Raw genomic sequence first — 24,883 nt, 5'->3', positions numbered from 1 at the left:
ATAAAAATTTAAAAAATTCTTAAAAAAAATTTTTGAAAATCGCTTCAAAAAATATTTTTAATTTTTTTTAAAATAATTTAAGACTCTAAAAAAACATGAAAATTTTCAAAAATATTTTTAATTTTTACTAAAATATTCACATTTAAAAAATTAAATTTGTATTTTAAAATTAAATTTTAAAAATTCTTAAATGTAAATTATTTAAAAGAAATACCGTTAAAAAATTTGAAAATTGCTTCTTTGCTAATTCATTTTTTTTTTGTTTAAATAGAATCTAATCTAAAATTTAAAATAAATATAAAAATTTAATTTATTAATAAATTTTAAAAAAAATTTAAAATTCTTTATTAAATCATCCCTTTAATAAATTATATTTTATTCTACTTAAAAACATCCAAACTCACCTTTTTTAATAAAAATAATTATTCACACGAGTAAGTCACAAAGTGTTACATAACACGACGAAAAAAATACTTAACACACTGATTCATCAATTTTTTAACCGCTTCACGCACCTCCACAAAAAATATTTTTTCCCATATTGTTTCAATTTATAACTTTTTTAGCGCCAACTCATTATTACCTGTTTGTGGGCGAGTAAATAAACGGATGGACAAATATCGCAAGTGTCACCCTCATACACGTGAAAAAAAAATGCAACTTCCATAATGAGCTGCTAATTGAATAAATTGCATTGTGGCTATATCATTACATTAATATTTCATACATTAAAATAAATCATACACCTTTTGTATTGCTATTATTATTATTATTATCATCGTTGTTGTTTGTTGTTACAAAAAACGTTCAAAAGAGTCTGTTATAATATATTTTTTTGAAAAAATTGCGCTTTAACGATAAAATTATATCATTATACGTATTTTGCGTATAAAAATGATATATTTTTATTTGTTGTGCATTACCTTTTATTTCATTTATTTTTTGTTGCACCTCGTTCACTTAACTTTTGATAGAAAAAAATGTTACAATGAGCACGCCAATGAAGCCACTTCAAACGCAACTTTTTTCTGCTAAATGTATATTTTTATACAATTTTGTGCGAAAACATGACGAAAAAATGCAATATTTATTTTTGCCGTGAACTTGAATATTTTTTTTCTCTGTTTGTACAAAAATGAACATGCATGTGCTATAATAACAAAAATACGGTACACACTAAAAAAAATGTATTATATATAAATATCTGAAAAAAAAACTTCATTCATATTCTGCATGTTCTGAATAAATTATAAACACACCTAGTTCTTATATTTATTATACTATTATACATTTTTGTATAGATATTTTTTTTTTTTTTTTGTTAAATATTTTATAATTTTTTTTCTCTCCAGCTACTCAGCAAGTTGAACGAAAAAAAAAGTTGTTTAATAAATTTAAAGCGAAAAAAGCTAGTTATTTATTATTATACTTTTTTTACAGTTTTTGCGTGATCAGATGCTACTTTTGTATATATATGTTATTATTACTCAGTTTGTAAGAATGTTAGTTATTATATAATATATATCTTAAAACCTTGAAACTATATGCGATTTTATTTCACAAACAGCACGATTTTGCTTTAAAAATCACTAATTAATGCAAACTTTTAATTATAATTTTATTGTTATTATTATTATTTTGATAGTGCAATAAAAAATATATTATTATTAATTTAAAATTTATAAAAGTTATAGATGCGTTTCATTAATAAATAAATATAATATAAAATAATAAAATTAAATAATCAAGTTTTAAGCGTGCTTTGTTTACGAAATTACTTATTTTGGTATGTTAGTTTTATTTTATTTGAAATTCAATTCATTCAACATATATATTTTATGTATATAATGTAATATAATAATAATGAATAGCTAACAACAATATAAACAACTTATACAACAAATTCAATAATAATAACTGCACACAATTCAAGTTTTTTCATCATTAATTATAAAATCCGAATTAAAAACATTTTTCTAAAATAATATAAATTGTATATAATACAAATATAAATAATGGGATTATTCTATAGAATAATATTAAATTATTATTTTATTATTATCAAAACTTTTTTTAAATTTATTTATTTTTTTTATAAAAAAATGTATATTGAAACATCATTTTTTTCGCATATCAATTTTCGCTCTAACTCTTTTTTTATTTTATTTATGCATCTGTATATAATATTGATTAAAATTTTATATTTATTCGCATTTATGAATATTCACATATATATATATACGATAATGTTATAAATGTTTGCCCAAACATTCATTCGGTATAAATACAATAAAATAAAATACATCCGAACATTGATTAAAACAATGATATTTTTGCCTGAGCGAGGAACTACCAAACAACGTTCACTCCATATATCATATAGAACATGAAATTGGCACGCAGCATGATACATGCATCTGTTTTATTTTATAAAAATGCGTCTCTCTCGTTCGTATGCATATGTTAAAAATTATATTTTAATATTTTTTTTTCGTATCAATGAAAATAAAGCTTACTTACAATGAAACAAAAAAAAATAATATTATTTTTTAATAATTTATTATTTAAAAGAGGAAAAAACAAGAGCCACATATTATGTTATATTATAATATATATAATAATATAATAATAAAATAACACAAAGTATAGAAAGAAAATTTACAAGCATTTTTTATTAAGAAATAAATTTACAAGCTTCCTTCTTGTATACTCAAAAGTTGCTTGCTTTGTACTTTTTTCAGTTTACTCGTTTTAATTTTTTTTTTTTTGCAACAGAATGAATGAAAAGTGTATAATGGCATTAAATGTAGGTTATTTTTGTATTCATATCGAAGATTGACATGTTCAATTATTTTTTTTCTTCTCTCTATACTCCGGTCTCTACTCTCGAGGCATACAAGAGAATCGTCGTTATTATTATTAATATGTTTATTATACAACACACATGTTTTTTTCAAACGTTGACGAGGCAAGTTCAAAGCATTTCGTTGATTGATATTACAACAAGGGTCTTTCTTTATATTCATACTACTAAAAAAAAAATCTTGCAATATTTATTTGAAAATAAAAAAAAAATTGTCTGAGAACGTTTCACCTGGCCCGTGGACTCATTTTATGCATTCCCGGAAGGGATTGAATTGAAAAAAAAAATAAATGAATCCAGAACCCCGCTTCGCTTATCTCCATTCGCTACAAGTTGTTTATTGGGTGATAACTGATGACGCTACATTTATTCGCCACCCGTTCAAGTCATCATGTCAAATCGTTCGCATCGAGCGGAAATTAAAGTAATGTTTGCCCCATTTTCGTTCATCCCTTTTTTCGTGTAAATTTTTATCATCATTAAATATTTCTGTTAATCCACTTTTCCGTTCTTTTATTTTCTTTTTCTTTTGCAACATTTTTTCGCTGTTATCTTTGAAAATAAATAAATATTCTCGTTCAACCCCAATTCTTGAGAGTCACTTTTGTCCATTAAAATATATTTATTTTTTCGTGAAAAGGCAAGAAAAAAATTGATTATACATTAAAAACATGGTACGAAAGACGTTCGAGGTAATGAGGGCAGACAACGAATTGCTTGGGTTCATAAATTTGATTCACCATGCAACGCGTTGAATGAGCTTTATTACAGAACGAACGTGTAACTTTCGATATTTTACTTTTTTGTATCAAATTTGATACATGAAGCTTCAAAATTTGCACTGGGCTTGATTAAATTTTTATTGCTAATACTTTTTTAATAGAATTTTGTACGTTAAAGTACTATTTTTGGTTTAAAAAAGTCTCAAACGTGAAGTCATGTACTGTAGATTTAAAAAATTTGGCGGGAAATTTCAAAATGTGAACTGGGATTTAATAATTTCTCATTAAACTGTAAAATTTTCGAATATTTTTCGTATCTATAGCTTTCGAATAACAAATTTTTGCTATTCGAAAGCTATAAATACGAAAAATATTCAAAAAACGAAAGATCTTTAACAAATTATTAAATCCCAGTGCACATTTTGACATTTCCCGCCAAATTTCAAAAGTACAGTATTTCACGTTTGGACCCTTTTCAAACCAAAAATAGCACTTGAGTAGCCAAAACGTACAAAATTTATTCCATCATAGAGGCATTAGCAATAATAAATTTAATAGAACCAAAAATAAAGAGAGAGAGACGAAGAGGAAGACGACAAATGTATTCCTCTTTCTATAAATAAGTAAAATAGGCACATGTACTAAAAAGCCAAAGCAAAGCAGAAAAGAGAACTTTGTTGCATATAAATTGTCTTTCTTCCTTAGCATGCTTTATTTCTTCTTTTTTTAAAGCAAAGAAGAAAAAGTTTTCGAAGAGAATGAAAAAGAATATTTTTTAAGTAATCAACTTTGTAATAAATTTTCGTTCTCCAGCTTTTTATGGCTTTCATCAGCAAAAAAAATACGAACATACAATAAAAATGATGGCAAAAAAAGGACGAAAAATATATTAACGGGGGGAAACTTATAATTTTTATTTTTACTACATACATTCATATGGCAAAAATGGGAACTTTATACGCCCATTAGTAGATTACTATATTTTTTTTTACTTATTACGAAAAACAGGACATATTGTCTCAAAAAATTATGTTCAAAGTCATTAACAGAGAATTAGCAAAATTTTCGGACATTGCACTTCTAAACTTACTTCATTAGTTTCTTTTCTTTCACATCACAAAAATAACTGCATTCATGCTGTTTTTCGAAATTTCTTTTTTACGATTATTATTCAAGTTTAGTACTTTTTACTCGATGGAATGTAAAGTTTATGGCAATCAGGTAGATTCCCATACACACACGTATATCTATGTGCTGTACGTGTGTACGAGTATACAGCGAAAAAAAGTTCATTTCCTCTAATTCTTCTTTCAGGATTTGACCTTTGAGACCCCGAACCCCTAGATAAAAGACGACGTTCAAATGCCCAATATAATATTCCATTATCCATTACTTTTTTGGTACCCAACTGACTCGATATCTCCCTAAAATAAATTCCATACACTGCGCATACGCTATACACGTACGTACGAACGTACAGACATACCTCCTACGGCGCACAGAGAAGAAAGACAAGTCTACAGTGCTGCTTACTCAGCTGTGTCTGTACCCTGTTGTTCGTCGTCGTCGTCATACAGTTATTTCCATTTCTTCCTTCTCTGCTGCTTCGTATAGCTGTACGTACGTACGTGTATGTATGTTCATGTTTATGATGTGGTCAAACCTGGTAGTGTCACTTTTTCACATCACGTGGAGTGAATTTTCGCTTTTTACTTCTTTTTTTTTCGTTCGACATGAAACGGCGCGTAGGTATATCGCGCGCGTAGTGTTGTTGCCGCTTACTCTACCGAGCTGCCTTACAACATACATTTTGAGTGTTGTGTTCGCACATACACATCTCGCACATGTATCCAAAAAAAAAATATACAGAATCCTCATCTTCTTCGTTTTTTTTTTTGCTGTTCGTGTGTGGAGTACCTCTTCTTCATCTTCTACTCCACACCGCAGTTACATATTATTTTTTTTTTACAAAGGCAAATATTTTATTCACACAAGGTATAATCTTGATTTGTGTATCAGCGAAGGAAAAGACGACGACGACGACGAAAAAAAGCAGCAACATGTCTGTGTGAATTAATTTTCATAAATCGCCACAATAATTTGCATATACGATACATAGGTCCCGACAAACGCACACACCGAGAGAGAGAGAGAGTAGTTGTGAGACAGACAACACATTATCACTCCTCTACAGTTGGTCACAAAAAAAATATTATTAGATGTAATGGAATGTCGAGAGGATTTTGGAAGACGATTGGCAATGTATCGTTGCATGACGCACGAACGAAGAAACAGAGACATTTTATTTAAATTATTGCCCGAAAATATTGTCAAAACAACAAAATGTGTATTGCAATGCGTCGTAAATTTTATTTAATATTGTTGTGTAAGGATGGAGCAACAAGCAATGTTTGACATTTCATCCTACTTAATGGCATATTTTAGTTTGTTATTTAAAGATAAAGGTTGATAAAACTTGTTAAGAAATGTCGCGGAATTTAAAGATTTTGAATTCATTTGAAATTTTGATAAATTATCTTTCAAATTTCGTAAATGTCAATTCAAAAAGTGACAGTTAAAAATTTTATTTAAAAAAAATTTATAAATTTTAAAATTTTCTTATGAATTTTATATGAAAAAAAATATTTAAATTAATAAAAATTAAAAAAAAAATAATTCAATAAATTAATTAAAAATTAATTAAATTTAATATTTTAAATTTAATTATTTTTTAAAGATAAAAAAAAATTTTAAATATTTATTTTAAAATATTTTTCATTCAATTTTATTATTTTATTTTTGTTAATTTTTATTATTTGTAATTTAAAAAAAAAATAAATTTCTAATTTTTTTCATACAAAATTACAAATGTAGTTCATGTCATTTCAAAAATTGACCGTTAGATTTTTTCAAAAAATTTTTTTTATTATTTTATTTAAGTTTTTTAAACATTTTCTTTAAAATTTCTTTCCTAAAATAATTTTCAATGATAAATAAAATTTTGACAGCAAATGTCAATTCAAAAATGACAGTTAAAAAATTTGAAAATTACTTTTTAGCTAATTCAAGATTTTTTTTTTATATTAAAAATTCAAAATAAAATGAATAAAATTCTTCATTTTAAGCCTTTAGGGAACATCTTTCGCATTTCCACATAAATTTGTTATTTCATTTTATAATCATGAGGATTAGAAAAACACAAAATTTAACACATAATCATCTTCTCATCAAGCATCGTGTATTATTACACAACATTTCTAATGACACTTTAATAATAAATTGAACTTTTTTTCCCCGAAATCAGCTATAATTATACTCCTGCTACTTTGTTCCTTATTATGTTCAATTAAAACTTTTTTTCGTTTTAACATTTTTAAGTTAACTAACTCGCCATATAAAGAAAAGATCCAACAAAAAAATCTAATCATAATATTTCATCGTACCATCCTCTATCTATCTTGATGACTCTGGCTGTGAGAGACAAGTTAAATTATTATTATTAAAAAAACCGACCGAAAATACAAAAAAAAAACCTTTAAATTTTGGATACGGTCAAGACATAATTAACATTCAGCCATACGACGAAACGATAAGATTTTTAAGTTATTTTAAGTGAATTATAGTAATAAAAAAGAGACTCTCACTGCCGAGCATGAGGTTTGTTATGTTTATACAAAATGTGACGATAAGGCAGAAATTTAATGGTCAGATAATGGTTTTTGCTGCTATACAACTTACTTGCTTATTCATTACTTTTTTTGTTTGCCAGTGTGAGTGTTTTGTGGCTAGTAACGTGAGAACAACTGTTGGAGTTCGCTTTGGCGACGTTCTTTCTTCATTTCTTGCACAAGAAAAAATTTCAATAGATTTTTGTGGTAAGCCTCAAATTGAGATTCCACGAGACTTTTTATAGAGTCAGTGGTTGATTTATTTTTTTTATGATTTTTTAAGCCCTTAACATTTATTAAGTCAAATAATTTTTTTTTACATTTATTTTAAATTTATTAATATTAGATTTATATAAAAAAAATTATAAATATAAGAAAATAAAATTTTAAAATAATATTTTTATTTTTAAAAAAAAAAAAATCACATAAAAATAATTTTTTTATAAAATAATTTAAAATAAGGAAAAAAAATTTTAATTAAATATTTTTTTTTTAAAAAATTAATTAAATAAAAAAAAAAAAGTTTAAATAAATAATTTTTAAATTTAATTTAAAAATAAATTTTTTAATTTAATTAAAAAAATATATTAATTATATTTAATTAAATTTTTGAAATTTATTTTTAAAAAAATAAAATAAAAAAAAAATTAAATTATTTTAAATAAATTTACTTAAGAATTATATTTAAAAAAAATATAAAAATTATTTAAAAAATTTTTTTATTTAAAAATAATTTTATTTTATTAAATTATTAAAATTAAATTTAAATAATTTTATTTTTATTTTAAATTAATTTTTTTAATTATTTTTTTTTAACAGATAAAATTTAAAATATTTTTTTTTTTTAATTTTTTGGGTCCGTCAGAAGAACTTCAAATTTTTTTTATCACGATGAATGTTAAGTGCATTGCCTTGAGTATGTTTATGATGATTAAAGAAAGTTTCGTGCTGAGTATGCGAAAAAAAAAATGTTTTTTATTTTTCCACATAACAGTTGAGTAGACATTTATTCAAAAATATTCAACAACAACAACTTTTACTACGCATTTTAACTTAATTCAACTTGACTGTACGCAAGTTTTATTACGTAGAAACGATTTGGCATGCAAATCCAATCCATCGTTCAATCCCTTGTTTCTGATGTAATTTAACGCAAAAAAAAAAAGAAAAACAAAAAAAAAGTCGTACAAGGGCCGAGGTTACGATATATGTCTAAACAACATGCATTGAAGCATGATGAAATTGACAACGGAACGACGACGACGACGGATACCCAGAAGACAGACAAGCGGCATGACAATGCTATTTTCTGCGTAAAAAACGGCATTAGTGTGCGTGCATCGATCGAAAAAAAATCTAAACTTTTTTGTTTCGATTTCGCAACCATTTGCTTTGTACCGAAGCCAAGTACTGAAAAAAAATTAGAATTGCAAAAGCAAAGTAAATTGTAAAAAAAAAATAGAAAAACGTCGTGAATTGAATTCAAATGTCAATGGCAGTCCGATGATGAGAAGTCAATTCATGTGATTTTTCGATAGTTTTGAATTTCAATGGAACAAAGTACCGTTATCCGTCCTGTGGGAGCGTAAAAACACATTCGAAACTCTCTACTTGACCCTGTTTGTTGACAAAAAGAAAACATGACGTAAATTGTAATATTTCAATATAAATAATTAATATGCAAATAACCAGTATTAAAACATCAAGTGGTGAATATATTTTTTTTCTGTGACTGTGTTTGTGTGTTTTAGTAGAAAAAATAAATAGTTGGAGACAAGTAACGAACGCGGAGGAAAAAAGTATTGTCAATAAATTAAAAGCTAGTTTCTGCCCCTATCACGAAAATGATGCTTATCAGAGAAAAAGACCCGACAATCATCATAATAATTCATACGTTCGTTTAAAAAGTTCGTTTATGTGATGAGGGCGATTAAATCAATCATGCTGCGCCGCAATTGTTAGTACATAATAACAACTTGCTATGCTAGATTTTTTTTTTACTTTATTTTTTTGGACAATCCACCTGCATGAGTGGATTTTATTAACTATTTATTTGTTTTTATTCAACGAAATTCCGCTTTTTCTGTAATTTTTTGAAATGATGTGAAGAATTCAAGTTTCGTCAAAGAAAAAAAATTAAATAGTTGAATTTATTACCGCATTTTTTCTTCGAAATGCGGTAAAATTTAAATTAAATTAATTTTTTTTATTAAATTTTTAAAGTTAAATATTTATTTTTTTTATTAATTTTTTTTTTAATAATAAAATAATTTTTTGAAAATAAGAATAATTTAATAAGTTTAAGAGATACATATTCAATTAAACATTTAAAAAAATAAATATTTTTTTAATTTAAATAAATTTTATTTTATTTTTTTATTTTTTTTTAATAAAATTTACAAAATTTAAAAAATTTAAAATAAATAAAATAAAATTATTTTAAATTACAATTTTAAAATAGTACAGGCTAAAATTTTTTATTTTTTTTTTTATTTCAATACATATTAATTGATTTTTTATGAAATATCTTTGAATCAAAGTAAACTAAATTATTTTTTTTTATTTCAAAAATAAAATGTGTAAATTCATAAATAAAATATGTATAATAAAAATAAAAAAAAATAATTAAAAAAAATTCAATAAGAAATTTATTTATTCTTTTTATAAAACATATTTTTTTTTTAATTTAAAAAAATATTTTAATTTTAATTAATTTTTTATTCAAAAAATTATTTTTTATTTTTTTAATTAAAAATATTAATTTAATTTTTTTATCAATAAAAAACAAAAAAAAAAATTAAAAATGATTAAAATAAAATTTTTAATTTATAAAATTATTTTTAAATTAATTATTTTAATTTTTTTTTTATTTTTTGAATTTATTTTTATTAAAAAAAAATAATTTTTATTAACTTTTATTAAAATAATTATTTTTTAATTAAAAATATTAATTTAAAAAAATTATTTTAATATTTATATAAAAAAAAAACAAAAAAAAATTAAAAATGATTAAAATAATATTTTTAATTTAAAAAATTATTTTTAAAATATTATTTATTATTAAATTTAATTTAAATTTAAAAAAATTTAATTTTATTTAAAAAAAATCTAAAAAAAATATTAAAGCGAAACACAAATTCATCACAACTTAACTACAAAAATAGTGTAAACTAAACTTGAACTCAATACTAATTTAAATTTGTTGTCGTTCCTACAACAAGTACAAGTTCTCATTACGTATACAAATGTGTGATATGCAAACGAATAATTTTCTCTCGCATTTCATTCTCTTTTGCCATATACATAAGCATATCGTGTCGTCGTCGCTACAGATGTTTTTAGTCAAGAAATAGTCTAAACAATTTTAATGGATTTTTCTGTGTCTAACGAGCTCATTTGAACGAGTAAAAACATCTACTTTATTCCACAGCGATAACATCGAGGAAGCATATGGAACACTCAGCTCATTTAATTTTTTCTTTGTCTTCATTTTATTTTATTTTATTTTTTTTTTCGTAACATAAACAAATTTTGTTTACGAAGAAAAACTAATCTCGAGAGACTTGCGATAAATTTACGCCGAAGAATTTTAAGCGCATGATAAATTTGATAATAGAAGTGAATATTGCGGCGAATTTTTTTGAATTTTTTTATTTTGTCTACCAAGTTACAAATTTTTTACTCCCACAATTTACAATATAAATCACTGTTGTAAAAAAGTCAGAAGCAAAGAATTTTAGAAAAATATATAAAACATTTAACGTGTGGGCGAAATTACTCTCAACGTTGATTGTCAAAATGCCAAAATTCAAAAAAAAAATTGTCGTCTCGTCTTCTTTCTTCATAAAATTCGTCTTTTTTCAAACCCTGACCTGCGCAAAATATTTAAAAAAATAAAAAAAAAATCTATAGAAATGTGTGTCACAAAATTATGACTGGACTTGGTGTTCAGTAGTAACGAGAAATATGAATATAATAAAAACAGATGATGATGATGAATAAATATTCTCAAGTAGTAAAGAAAATAAAATATTAATTTTTTTTATGGACACGAGTCGCGACTACTGACTCACAGAATCACATCAAAAGAACGAAAAAAAAAATAGAAACAAAAAAAAGAGATTATTTTATTCATTATTACGTAATTATTATTAATAATTCACATGAACGTACATACGACACTCATTGAGCAAATAATAATAATTTTTATTTCCTTTTGCGCTTGGTCTTCCATCACACGAAACACGCGAAATAAAAAAGCATGTAACGACGAGTGTGATGAAGCGACGCTGCCACGATGATTCGATTATTTGCCCCGACAAAAAAACTGTCAAAATGTCTATCACCGTGCGCACCATGACCTGCCTCAACATTCAATATACATGATTGCTTCGTACCTTTTGCTTTTCGATTTCGTTTGTGCTGCGATGTGATGATGAGAGAAGATGCGAGAACTGAAAAATACGAAAAAAAAACGAGTTATGTACTGCGGTAAGATGCACCAAAATGAGAAAAGGTCTGAAATGATTTTTTTTTTATAAGTGCGATCAAGCTTTAATACGAACGTGGCTCGAAGGTAACTAACAATTTTTTTTTGTCTATAAGTCAGAGGAAGTAGAAGATGAAGAAAAAAACGTCATTTCGTGCATGCATGCTTTAATGCGATTGTTCTAAAAAAACGGTTTAAAGTCAATTTATTTTTTTTTTTTTTGTTTTGTTCATTCAAGAAGAATTTTGTTTCACCATGGAAGTAACAGCAAGCAGCTAAAATTACTAATAATCATGGTTTTTTTTCATGCGATGCGAGAAATGAACTTTTTAAGTAAGAGAAAAATTTCTTACCGCATTTCGAAGAAAAAATGCGGTAATATTAGGTTATGTGGTTAAAAAAATTAAATTAAATTAATTTAAATAATTTTTTTCATCAATTTAAAAATTTTTAAATTTAATTAATTTTTATAGCTTAAAAATTTTTAAATTTATTCTTAAATTTTTTTATTATTTAAATAAAAATAATTTAAATTAAATTTTATTTTTTTAAAAATTAAAAAAAAATAAATCACATGGCTACAAATTTTTATAAAGTAATAAAAAATTATAATAAATTAAATGGTTAAAAATTAAATAAAATATTAATTTTATATTTTAATTAATTTTTGTAGCACAAAAATTTTTAATTTAATTTTTTAAAATAAATTTTAATAAAATAATTAAAATAAAATTTAATTTAAAAAAAATTAATTTAAAAATTTTGAAAATAAATTACGTGACTAAAAAAATTAAAAATTTAAGTAAATCACGATAAATTTCAGATTTAATTTAATTTTTAATTATTTTTAATTTTAAAAAAATTAATTTTAAATTTAAAAATTATTAAAAAAAAACACGTGGCTTAAAAATTAAAAATTTTAAAAATTAAATTAAATTTAATTTCTAAAAAATTATTTATAAATTATTAAAATCATAAAAAAATAAAATTTCAAAGTAAATCATTTAAAATTTAATATAAATACGCTAAATTCCATCGTTAATAACTCTCCGAACAAAACCTTGGTAATTTTTTCCAATGATTAGTATTTTGTAAATACATCCAAAGTCATAAACAAAACAAAGAAAAAATCTTATTTTTTTTCTACGAAAACTACTTAAAACTCCAATCCAGCTCTTATTTAATGTTTTTTCTCCTTTCTCTCATTCTTAAGTATTTTTTTTCTATTTTTTTTTTCTTTCTTTCTCGATAACTAAATAAATAAAAGCAAAGAAAGAAATCGACTCACATTTCTAATGTTTTGTAATCTAACGAAACATGTCAAATGTTACAAATGCCTCTCAGGTAAACATTAAAACATTGAAAAAAAAACTCAGACAACACAAAATAGGTTTTAAGTTTTACAACTTCTTGATAACAGAACGACACTTGAGTAATTCTAGCACTAGCAATATTTCATTCTCCGAAAAAAAAATAAATTTTTGTTTTACAATATCCATAAAAACAACTTTTTTTGACGTGAAAATACATGAAAATTATTTTATTGGTGGCAATTTCGTTTTTTTATATCTTTAATGACGGACTGTCTGTCATAAAGTAATAAGATGAGTCAAAAAAAAAATAAAAATATAAAATAAATGAATTTTTTGAAATATGTTTCGTTTTTAAAGAAATTAAAAGAAAAAATGTTGTAAACAAATAAAAAATTTTAATTTTTTATGAATTTTAATATTTAAAAAAATTAAAAAAATATTTTGACCTCAAATTTTAATTATTTTTCCAATTTTTCATATTTTAAAAATAATTTTTCCAATTAATTTTTTTAAATCCGGAATTTCCGCCTAAAATTTATTTTTCTTCTTCTCAAATTATTAATTAGTAACCATGTCGTCTATCGTACATTTATCGTAATAAAATCATGTGTTCTCATTTTGCTCGGAATCGGTATCAAATTACTCTGCGTTGACAAGTTTTTAATGTATTTTCAACAACTAACCATGTTCTGTGTATCTTTCTGAGTAAATACCATGAACAGAAAAAAATACACAACAATTTATAATGAATTTTTGTAATTTCCAACCCAACATCATGTTACACTTATCAATATTTAGATTTATGTCTTCCTTTTCGGCTCGGGTATAAAATTGATGATTGTTCGTGCTTTTTGCTTTGAATGCGGGACACACTGAGTCATAGCCCAAAAAAAAAATATTGTAGACAAACACAGTGTGATATCCGCCTGATAAATTCTGCTACGACGAAAAAAAAATACAAAGCTGGGCAAAAATTTTAGATGGGGCGGATTGAATGCAAAGCTTTGTTCTGGTCGGATCCGCTGCTGCGAGAATGATGATAAGAATCGTGAAATATGTTTCTTTCATTTCCGCACAAAAACAAAAAATAAACTGGCAGCAAGCTGCGTGCAATCCGCGGAATCCTGTGTGATAAAAAAAATTAAAATTAAAAAAAAAATCATTAAAATTTAATTTTATAGAAAAAAAATGAATTTTGATGAGCGACATAATTTTGAATAATAATTTTCGTGTCGTGTCGAAATTTGTTCAAAGGCAAAACTTTTTTTCGACTTTTCTCTGAAAAACTTTCTTGCGACATTAATTAATTGAATTTCCGTTCCCCTTCTTCTTGTTGAATGACACTTTTGGTGTTTCTGAAGCAATTTCGATTCTATTGAATTAAGACACATTTTTGCAATTTTTTATTTATTATTTAAAAAAGTTGTTTTTACCCTCTTTGGTTAAAATTTTACTTGAAATAAAAAAAAATAACAAAGAAAACTTTAATGAACCCCTTTGAAATTACAAAAGAAGTCAAAAGAGATCAATTTTCGATAAAATTAAAAAAAAAATAATCTTAAGAATTTTTTTGCCCTATTTTTTTTTTTTTTTTTTTTTTTGAATTAAATTTAATTAAAGCCATTATGGTTTTTTTTTAATTTTTTTTTTCTTATGCAAAAAAAAATACTTTTTGCTCTCTCGTGACCTGTAACATGCTGCATTTATTCATTAAAAAAATTGTAAGAAAACACAAAAAAATACTTCGATAAAAATTCCCATTATAATGCATTCAGACACGAACAAAAAATACATCAAGACAGCAAAAAGGGGCGTTTACATACGGACCGCCTCTTTTTACCTTAAACCAATGACATTGAAGGAGGCGTTCCTCATTAAAAATCAACCAATACCTGTTCCGCTCTTTTATTTGAACACGTTTTTTGACTTACTAAACGACCGATTTGAATTTTTTTTATTATTTTTTTTAATTTTTTTGTGGTTTAAACACGAATTTTTAAATATTTAAATAAGAAATTTGATACTACAGTTCCATTGAAATTTTTCGAATTTAAAAATAAATAAAAATAAATCAAGAAATCAGTAACAATGAAACAACCTTTGACATGTCTCTTCATTAAATAACGAAAAAATTTTGTCATCGACGATTTCTTCGAAAAAAAAATTTTTTTTTGCACACAATTTATCAAAATCCTGACAGCCAAACTATCTTTTTTGTTCATCTGACAGATAAAAAATTCATTTTTAGAAAAAAAATATAATCAGCTTTAAAAGAGTTTCAGCGCAGTGTGGGAGCGCATTATAATACCCCGATATAAATCATCTAACAAAAAAAAATACATTTTTCGGAAACTAAACGATTCGTAGCGGTATTTTGTTATGAAAAATGTTTTCATGTGATACTAACCAGGCAACTTTTTTTTATGTGTGAATGGAGTAATTTTTTGTTTATGTCTGTTTTGTAGATTTTTTTAAGTGGAAAAATGACATTTTAAATAGTGAGTAAAAAAATATGTGAAAAATTTTTATGTTTTTTGTAGTTTAGTTAATAAATTGAATGACAAGTGTCACACAGCTGGATTCATGGAACGGGATTTATTTAAAAAAAATTATTGAATTACGTGATTTTTAGTCATTTTGAAGAGTTTTTATAAACATAACCTCAAATAATGAAGAAAAATTTTATGAGGAGTAAGAAAATGTGAAATTAATCGTTTTTGACATCACTAATTTGAGTATTTGAAAAACATAACCTCAAAATTTTTTTTAAATAGAAGTAATTTAAATTAAATTTTTATTTTTTTTAGATCAAAACAAAATTTCTTTAACATAACCTCAAATTAAAAAATTAAAATTAAATTTAAAAAAAATAATTTAATTAATTTGAATATTTTTTAATTTTTATTTTTTGTTTTTTTTTCTTATTTATAAATTTAGATCTTAATTATTTTTTTCAAAATTTAAAAATTATTTTTTTTAAATTTAAAAAATAATTTTTTTGATATAAAATAGAAATTTAAAAAAATATTAGATCAAAATCTGATCAGATCTGTCAAAAAATGTCAGATTGTCTCAAAAAAATATTTCTCAGCTAAAAAACCGCGATTTATCATTTAAAAAAAAGACAACACGAAACCGTTAATAACACGAAATATAAAAAAAAACTTAACTGTTTCGAATGCTGACATGACACGACAGCGCAAAAGACAGAAACACCGAAAGAGGACATTAATCTTCTCGCTTTCATTCTCTCTGTCTGCTTCTATTCCTCCCATACAAAAAAAACACTTAATAAAATAAAAAAAAATAATGAACTCGCAATGTGTGATATTTTTAATAAAAATAAAAAAAATAATGAATCAGATGTTCTACGGAAACGCTTCATTTCGCCTGAAATAGATTTATCAACAAATTCTTCGTATCTTCTTTGCTGCAATAAATTTTCTGCATTTTTTTTTGTACATCACATTTAATGAATGAACAAGAAAAAAAATTATTTTTGCTAATATATAAATTTTTTTTCTTTGTGTAACAGGTGCTACCTTACCAATCGAGCCAATTTTACCGTCACCTGTCGGCTATCAATTGATGAGGGAACCAAGTACTGGACAGTTGGTTATGTTACCATCCACAACCACAATAGGTATGTATCGCTCAAATCTATAGTAAAATGTGATTCCAAAATGCTGCGTAGAGCAATAAATAATATCTAATCTTAATCCTAAGCCATCATTCATACAACAAAATTTTTTTTTCATTAAAATGTTTTTTTTTGTGTTCTGTTTTTTTTTTGTCGATGAATAAGGCAATAATAATAATGATAAATATGAACAACGACACAGTAGCTGGCAATTTTTTATCATGTTTTTTACAAAGAAACTTTGAATTTTTATGATTTCTTTTATTGTTATATTGCTTTGATTGCTGGTTGGACGTCATAGATGTCATTTGGGTATTTTTTGGTTCAATGTCCAATAACAAAAAAAATATATGATGACAAATTGTATTTTTTTTATTTTTTTGAAAAAACTTTTGTCACACTTTTTGTAAGATTAACAAAAGAAATACCTTTTTTTGCATCACATTAGAGATTATGGAAATAATCCCAACCGTAAGAAGCTTAAGAGAGATATTTCTTGCTATTTGTGGCAAAAAAATATTAATTTATTATAACGGTTCAAAGTTTCGGGAAGATTCAAAAATTACAAAATATTTGATCAGCATTTTTGACATCCCTAATACGAGTATCAACAGATCATAACCTCAAAATTTATTTTTTTTAAAAAAAAAAATTTATAAAAATTTGAATAAAATTTAGATCTAATCAATATTTTAAAATTTAAAAAAATATTTTTTGAATATAACCTCAAAGTTTATTTTTTTTTTAATTCAAAATGATTTAAAAAATAATTTTTTTAAACATAACCTCAAAATTTTATTAAAATTAAAAAAAATCCAAAATTAAAGCTATTTATGATGAAAAAAAAAGATTTATCAGGAAAAATTAATTTATAAATTTATAAAAATTTTAAAAAATATGTATTTTGAGAAATTCCATTTCTTAACATTTTTTTCAACTTTTTTAATTTTTTTAAAATAAATTAAAATTTTAATTCTACTTTGGAAATATAAATTAATTAAATTAAATTAATTTATATCAAAAAAAAATCAAAAAATATTTTTTCCGAAAATTTTCCCACAATAAAACAAACAAAAATCTTGATAATTCAATTAGTTCGAAAATTGTTATGTGACAATATGTGACCAATATTCCGAAAAAAAACTTACCCTTTTACATGCCACGCAACACACACACACGAAATAATAAAATCAGATTACACCCCATTTACCTGGCATTTATCATTTCTCTCTCCATAAATAAACATATAAACAACACCTGACGACACATTTGTATTTATATGTCCGTGGTAGAGAGGCTAATGTAACACAAATATATTTTTAATCTAACACCACTTAATTTAATTGTTACACATGTCGTATCGTATTGTTTAATCTCGCACTCGTCGAAAACTATGGCAAGCCAGTGTGTCACAGGAACCACGTTTAAAGGTAGAAATGGATGCAAAATGACGATATTTATGTGGGAATGATTTACACCCGAAGCATATCTGATTTTTTTTTGTATTTGGCGCACAGAAAAATGTCACAAGGCAATTTCGTGCTAATAAATAAATATATTTGTGCGAAAAAATTTTTCTGATATTTTTTTTGTCAAACGATATGCATGTCTGTCAATGTCGCAAAATTTGCACAGATTTTTTATGCGAAAATGAGTTTTAGAGTATTCGCTATTTATTAAATTTTTTTGTACTTGAAAAAAATACAAAAATTTATTTTTGCACTTTATTTTTTTAATTTAATTTTAAACAATAAAAAAATAAAAAATTAAAAAAAAAATAATATTTTAAATTAATATTAATTTTTTAATTAATTTTAAAATAAAAAAAATAAATTAAAAAAATTAAATAAATTATTTGAAAAAATTGTAAAATTATTTTTAAAAAATTTATTAAAAAAATAATTAAATAAAAAATTTCAATTTTTCGTAAAATTTTTTTTTATAATAAAATGTTAAAAATTTATTTTTTTTTTATAAAATAATTTTAATTTTTATATTTTGAAAAATTTATAAATTTAAAAAAAAATATATTTTTAAATAAATTTCTTCAAATAAAAATTTTTTATCAAATTTTAATTTTTTAAAATAAATAAAAATTATTTTATATTTTTTTTATATATTTTTTATATATTTTTTCTGTGTCACTTTTTAACTAAAAGTCTCTCACACAAAAAAAGCATGTTCCCGATAAAAAAAAAATTGACATAATTTTTTTTCTTTAATCGATTCTCGCTAATACCGATAAGAATAATGCAGTGATTGTAAATCAGTTCGTTATCAGTTTGTTGAACTGTTAAGACTGACGTCCTTATCAAATAGCGATATGTAGTTACAACTCATCTACGTGCCTTGCTAATCACAAAAATAAATAAAAGATAAAAAAAATTCGAGACATGAAAAAAAAATTGTTTTGCAATTCAATCGATTTTCTTCGAAAAATATTTTTGTTTGTCTCATAAATTGCAAATTTTTTCAATGAAATGCTTTGAGCGATTAATCTGCTTTAAAATTTGTAAGCTGAGCCGCCTTTTCTCTTTGTGTAATTGTGACAACTTAATTTTATCTTCAGAAGACACAAAAGATAATCGTGTCATTCATAAAAGCATAAAATTCGTAACAAAATAAGCAAAAAGGAGAGACGAGAAAGGAAAATTAGTTTCTCCGGTTTTTTAATTGCTTAATTTTATTGGGTTTCAAAATGTAATAAAAATTTAATTTGTACGTGCTTCCCACACCAAAAGAACAAAATTGCACCCAAAACACCATTTTTCGAGTGTACAACACGAGAAACATGGATTTTCATGCACTTTTCCGTACGAGTAGTCATTGGAAACATGTGGCAACGCTCCCACAACTCACTCGTACGACGTTTCTAAACCAATTTCTAAACGAGAAAATTAACGAGGAGTCGTCTACTGCGCCAAAAGTTCACTGAACACGTCGCATTTTTGTTGCTTTAACGATTTTTTTGATGTTTTTGCTCCTCATTATTACGCCGATCATCGTTAATTAATTAGTTTTGAGGCATTTTCCCGGAATTTTGGACCGAACATTAAATTTTAAAGGATACTTCCTGCAGATTTCCAAGAAGGAAAGACTTTAAGTAGCAAAGTAAAGTAAACTAATTATTAAACTTTATGCAAAGTTTACACACATGCCGGCTATTTGTTGTCCGACGAACACAAAAGGAAAGAAGGGACGAGTAAATTAAAAGCAAATGGTCAAAACGTGCATTATAAATTCTCGAGTCAGACTAAGAAATCTAATTAAAACTTCGAGAAACAACTATTATTCATCCCCCATTCTGAAAGTTTTCTTGATGATGTGAAATTTCAAAAGAAATTGTCGTCCCGTATTATTATTATTGCGATTAATTTTCTTGAAAGGAGTTAACAAAGCAAATATATGAGGGCAAAAGTGTTTTCTTGAATCATTTGAAACAAATTAAGAAAAACCACAAACGTGCCTTAATCCTTAATTCATATTTACGTTCAATTAGATTTTTGTTGTGTTTGTTTAGTTACCGTAATTTCTTAAATTAATAAAAATATCTTAAGGCGTTCCAATTTTTTCCAAATTTTTTTCTGTCGTTTTAAAAAAATATTTTAAATAAAAATTTAAAAATATTAATTAAATAAAAATTTAATTGAGATAAAAAATATTTTATATAAATTAAAAAGAATAAAGTTTAAAGAAATAATTAATTTACAGCAAATTTATTCGATTTTCATTTTTTTTTAATTTTCAAAATAATAAATTGAATAAAATAAAATTAATATTTAAAACAATAAAAATAAATTATTTTGAAAAATTTTTTAAAGTTTTTAAATAATAAGCTAATACTTTTTATTAATAATATTTTTTTAAAATAATTAAAATTAATTAGAAATAAAATAAATTAATAATTAAAAATTAAAAATTTAAATAAAAAAAAATTAATAATTTTTTTCAAAAAATGAATATTTAAAAATTAACTCAATAATTATGAAAAAAATATTTTTTTTAAGAATATTTCATTTTAATAAAAATAAATTTTTAAACAACTTAATTTTTTTCCTTAAAGTTATTGAACTTGAGTTAAATTTTTTTTAAATAGTAGAATTTAATATTTAAGTTACAAAAATTAAAAAAAAAAAACAAAATAAATATTTTAATTAAAATTTTAAATACCTGTTTTAAAATTTTTATTAGTTTAAAAAAAATATTTTTTTATTTTAAAAAATAAATAATTTTAAATTTAACCAATTTTTTAATTAATAATAAATTGAGAAAAAAAATGAACAAAAAATTAGAAAAAAAATTGGAACGTATTTTCTTGTAAATAAATCATCTTATTTTATTTAATGAAAAAAAAATCTTATAATTTTATTTTATTTTTTTTTTCTCTTTTTTTTCGGTTATAATTAATGTTGTTGGACCATTAATTCACACTGCTTCTTATAATTTGCAACACACACAAAACACAATCTCAAAAAAAATACAAAAAAAAATTGTCGATCGTTCTATAGAGAAAGTTTTATGTATGTCTTATGCTACAGAACCATTCCAACCAACTGTTGTCTGGCCCCAATACACACAAGCAACAGCAGCCTACACGAGTCAACCATCACAACTGATGCTCCCGCCACAAATGTCACAAGCATTACAGCCCCCGCCTCTTGCGCCGCTTCAACTTTTAGGACCGGATTATTTGGCGAGTGCTACTTTGCATCAAGTAAGTTTTAAAAAAAAAATTTTTTTTTTTCATTTTTTAAATAAATTTTAATTTTTTTTAGCACACTCAAACCCAACACACGAGATTAGTCGCTCTCACAGCTGACGGAAAACGAAAGACTGCAAACGGCATGCCGCTTCCCCTCACATCGCATGCCTTCGTAAAGATCGAAGATATGAGTGCGGGCGGTATGTCGCCTCATCAGTCGTTATTTGAACCGGAAAAGTGTTTGCAATCGCAATTTGCCGCTGCAATGGCAGGTCAAACTGACATTCAAGGTCAAATTTTCTACCAACATCCGGCGAATTTGATTCAAATCGCGCCGCAAAACCAAACGACGACAATTATGGAGTCAAGTACGACAGAATGTCGCCCATTGTCGCCTGTCGTGCATCATCCATGTCTCACACCGCCTCCTGAAGAGCCTCAAAATGACATTCATCACGATGACGAAAGGCATCATCAAACAATTTTGCCGGATGTACAAGACGCCAACATCCAAACGAGTCCCGTGATGAGCGAAGAGGAGAATTCGAACGACGACGACACTCAAAACTCCGCCGCCGTACCCGAATCGACGACATCTCAAGATGGCGACATGTGCATGAGTAGTACATTTTTGCAAAATCATCATTCGGAAGACGCAAATGCGGAAAGTTGCGTCGTAAGTTCGTCCGAAACAATTGTGCCAACGATAAAACCCAAAGTAGAAGTAGTTACGCCCGAGAAATGTGTGATATTCCCCAGCAGATTTGCCTCTTCGTTGAACGAGAGCATATCGAATAACAATAATAACGCAACAGCGCCCTCTGGATGTGATGTAAGCGGCTTAGAATTACTCTCGCGGAGCATTGAAGTCTTTCACAAGAAAACTACGACAACTGTCGCTCCCGCAAACATCAAATTAGAGCCTCTGAGCCCGCAACCAGAACCTTCTTGTCTCTCTCCAACAGTTCCGCATCATCAAATGCAGCAACAGCATCAACCGACGCACTCAGATCTCGGCGGATTGAACTTACTTTGCGCTTTAGCTGAACAAAGATTCCAAGAAGAAGTCGGCAGTGACGCGAATTGCAAGAAAAGTAGCCCCTCATCGTCTTCCATGGAGGATTACGAGGCACGAAAACGCAAACATAAGCATTCCAGTTCGAAGAAAAGCAGCAAACGATCGAAACGTGAACGATCAGGTGATCGAAAACGCAAACGGTACAACAACGACGACGATCGCATCAAAAGTTCCTTCCATCGAATCAAGCAAAAGTACTCGAAATGCTCGTGCCCTGACAGACACGACGACGGGCATCGTTGCCATCAAAGCAACTGGCCCACGACGGAGCACATTATCAGCGTAATGGAGACAGAAGTCAAAGATCGTCTCATTACGATGATGCGGAAACGCGAAGAAGTCAAACGCGAAATTGTGATGGCCAAAAATTTAAAAGATATCAAAACTCTGTCTTCGGATCGTGAATCCAGTGCCACGCCCCCTTCGCTTATCATGAAACCATCGTCGCTATCGAATCTCCCGAGCATGAAATTCAGCTCGATTCCCGCTTTGTCGCCGAATTTTTCATCTTCGAGCAATTCGAGCACTACCATGGTTGAGATCCCCAAAGTTTTGAGTGATACTGACTCGAGTAAATTCGACGAACAAGAAACCAGTTCGTCAGAAAGATCGAGTAAACGTAAGGGCGGTACCCCAAAAAGGCATGACGATAGCCCAAATACCGAAACAATCGTCGCGAAAAAACCCAAATCGCTCATCGGGTACATTTTAGCGTCGAAAGATCGCGTCTCCGATACCAATGTGAAAGGCATGGTTTATGCCAACAGCATGGAAGAGATGAAAATGAAGAATCATAAGCAGTATGCGTCGCCAAGTCTTGAATTATATACCACAGATAGCTCTGATAGTTCCTACAATAAAGCCAAGCAACCGTCTGCCTTCAAGTATGAGCACGATGATGACAGTTCGAAGCCATCCTCGAGTGCTTTTAGTATTTTCGGCGATAAAAATGAGCTGAAGAAGGCACATAAGCGACGACATGACAAACGAAAGAAGACCAAAAAGCAACTAAAGGAGAAGAGGAAGATTGATGCAAGATGTATCTTGAAGCCACATCAGCTGGATCAAGATAAATTAAGGGTTTTGACGTCGATGGGAGGTCTTTTTTATGCCGGATGTCTCAGTGCCATTCAAGCCCCGGATATTTATGCCGTTACGTTAGACGGTGAACGAGGAAATCGACCACATATCATGTCGCGAGAGGAGATTTTGAGAGATGCGGTAAGTTTTTTTGAACAAATTTTGTGTTTTTTTAACGGATTTTGAAGAAAAATTATTTAAAATGTGCATTGGGACGAAAAAATTTTATGAAAATTTTAATTTTAGCTCAATTTTAATTTTAAAAAAATTTTGTAAATATTCATCATATTGCACTTTTTGCAAAATTTGACTCAATGAACATTTAAAATTCTTATCCCAATACAAATTTTTGAAAATTTTCAAATTTTTGCCCAATAAACATTTTAAATTCTCATCCCAATACAAATTTTTGAAAATTTTCAAATTTTTACCCAACGAATATATTTTTTTTTATTTTGAAAATTTGAACATTTTTTGTTATAAATTATCCAAAATTAATGCATTTTTAAGTCTTCAAATCAATTTACATAAAAAATATTTTTCTCTTTGGGAAAAGTCAGAATGTGATATGGGCAAATTTTTAAACTAAATAAAATTCTCTTTTTTTGCCAAGAGAATATTTTTTTAATTTGATTTTTTTTTTAATTTTTTCAAATATTAACCAAATGCAAATTTTAAAACTTTGACCCAATGTAAATTTTTCATTTTAAAATTTTTTACCCATGTCACATTTTTTTTAATTTTTTACATTTTGAATTTTCGAAAGTTTGTTAAATTTGAAATTCTTTCAAAATGAATATTTTTGTAAAAAAAAATTCATCAGATAGAAACTTTGAAATTTTTACCCAATGCAAATTTTAAATTTTAATCCCAATGCACATTTTAAAAATTTTTGAATTTTTTTCTTAATTTTTATTTTCATCTTTTTTCTTCACAGATCATGGAAGTCGCTCCACGCAGTGCCGAAGAACTTCCCATTGGCACCCGAATTTGCGCTTATTGGAGTCAACAATATCGCTGTCTCTATCCCGGAACTGTTACCGCGCCAAGTAGTCCTGATTCCGATAACGAGGGAAAATTCGTGAATGTTGAATTCGATGATGGCGATAATGGGCGCATCTCTATCGAAGACATCCGTTTCCTGCTAAGCAATTACCCGATAGTCGGTAAGTGTCAATTTTATTCTTGAAAAGTGTTTGATGTAGTTTGAGACTTTTGTAGTAAACTTTCGTAGAGCGTCTGAAACTTTGACGGCGAGAGCTCGGAAAAAAGGGGTCTTTGCCAATTTCATTTGTCATTTTTTCACTTTTTTCATTGCATTTCACTAC

General features: G+C 26.1%; 1 protein-coding gene across 4 annotated transcripts in view; it reads left to right on the top strand.

The window, feature by feature from the left end:
• Positions 1 to 24,883, top strand: part of LOC134827135 (protein winged eye) — a 364,969-nt gene that overhangs the window by 337,595 nt on the left and 2,491 nt on the right. For 3 of the 4 annotated variants that reach the window (XM_063839685.1, XM_063839684.1, XM_063839687.1), the window contains 4 exons: positions 16,591 to 16,698; positions 21,204 to 21,409; positions 21,471 to 23,696; positions 24,493 to 24,721. In XM_063839685.1, coding sequence (XP_063695755.1) covers positions 16,591 to 16,698; positions 21,204 to 21,409; positions 21,471 to 23,696; positions 24,493 to 24,721 — 2,769 coding nt within the window. The remainder of the gene's footprint in view (positions 1 to 16,590; positions 16,699 to 21,203; positions 21,410 to 21,470; positions 23,697 to 24,492; positions 24,722 to 24,883) is intronic. The other variant, XM_063839686.1, reaches the window with a different exon arrangement.

The sequence above is a fragment of the Culicoides brevitarsis genome, chromosome 1 (assembly GCF_036172545.1).
Source record: "Culicoides brevitarsis isolate CSIRO-B50_1 chromosome 1, AGI_CSIRO_Cbre_v1, whole genome shotgun sequence".
NCBI lineage: Eukaryota > Metazoa > Arthropoda > Insecta > Diptera > Ceratopogonidae > Culicoides > Culicoides brevitarsis.
Note: the sequence above shows the minus strand (reverse complement) of the source record. Positions and strands in the feature narration are given on the sequence as shown.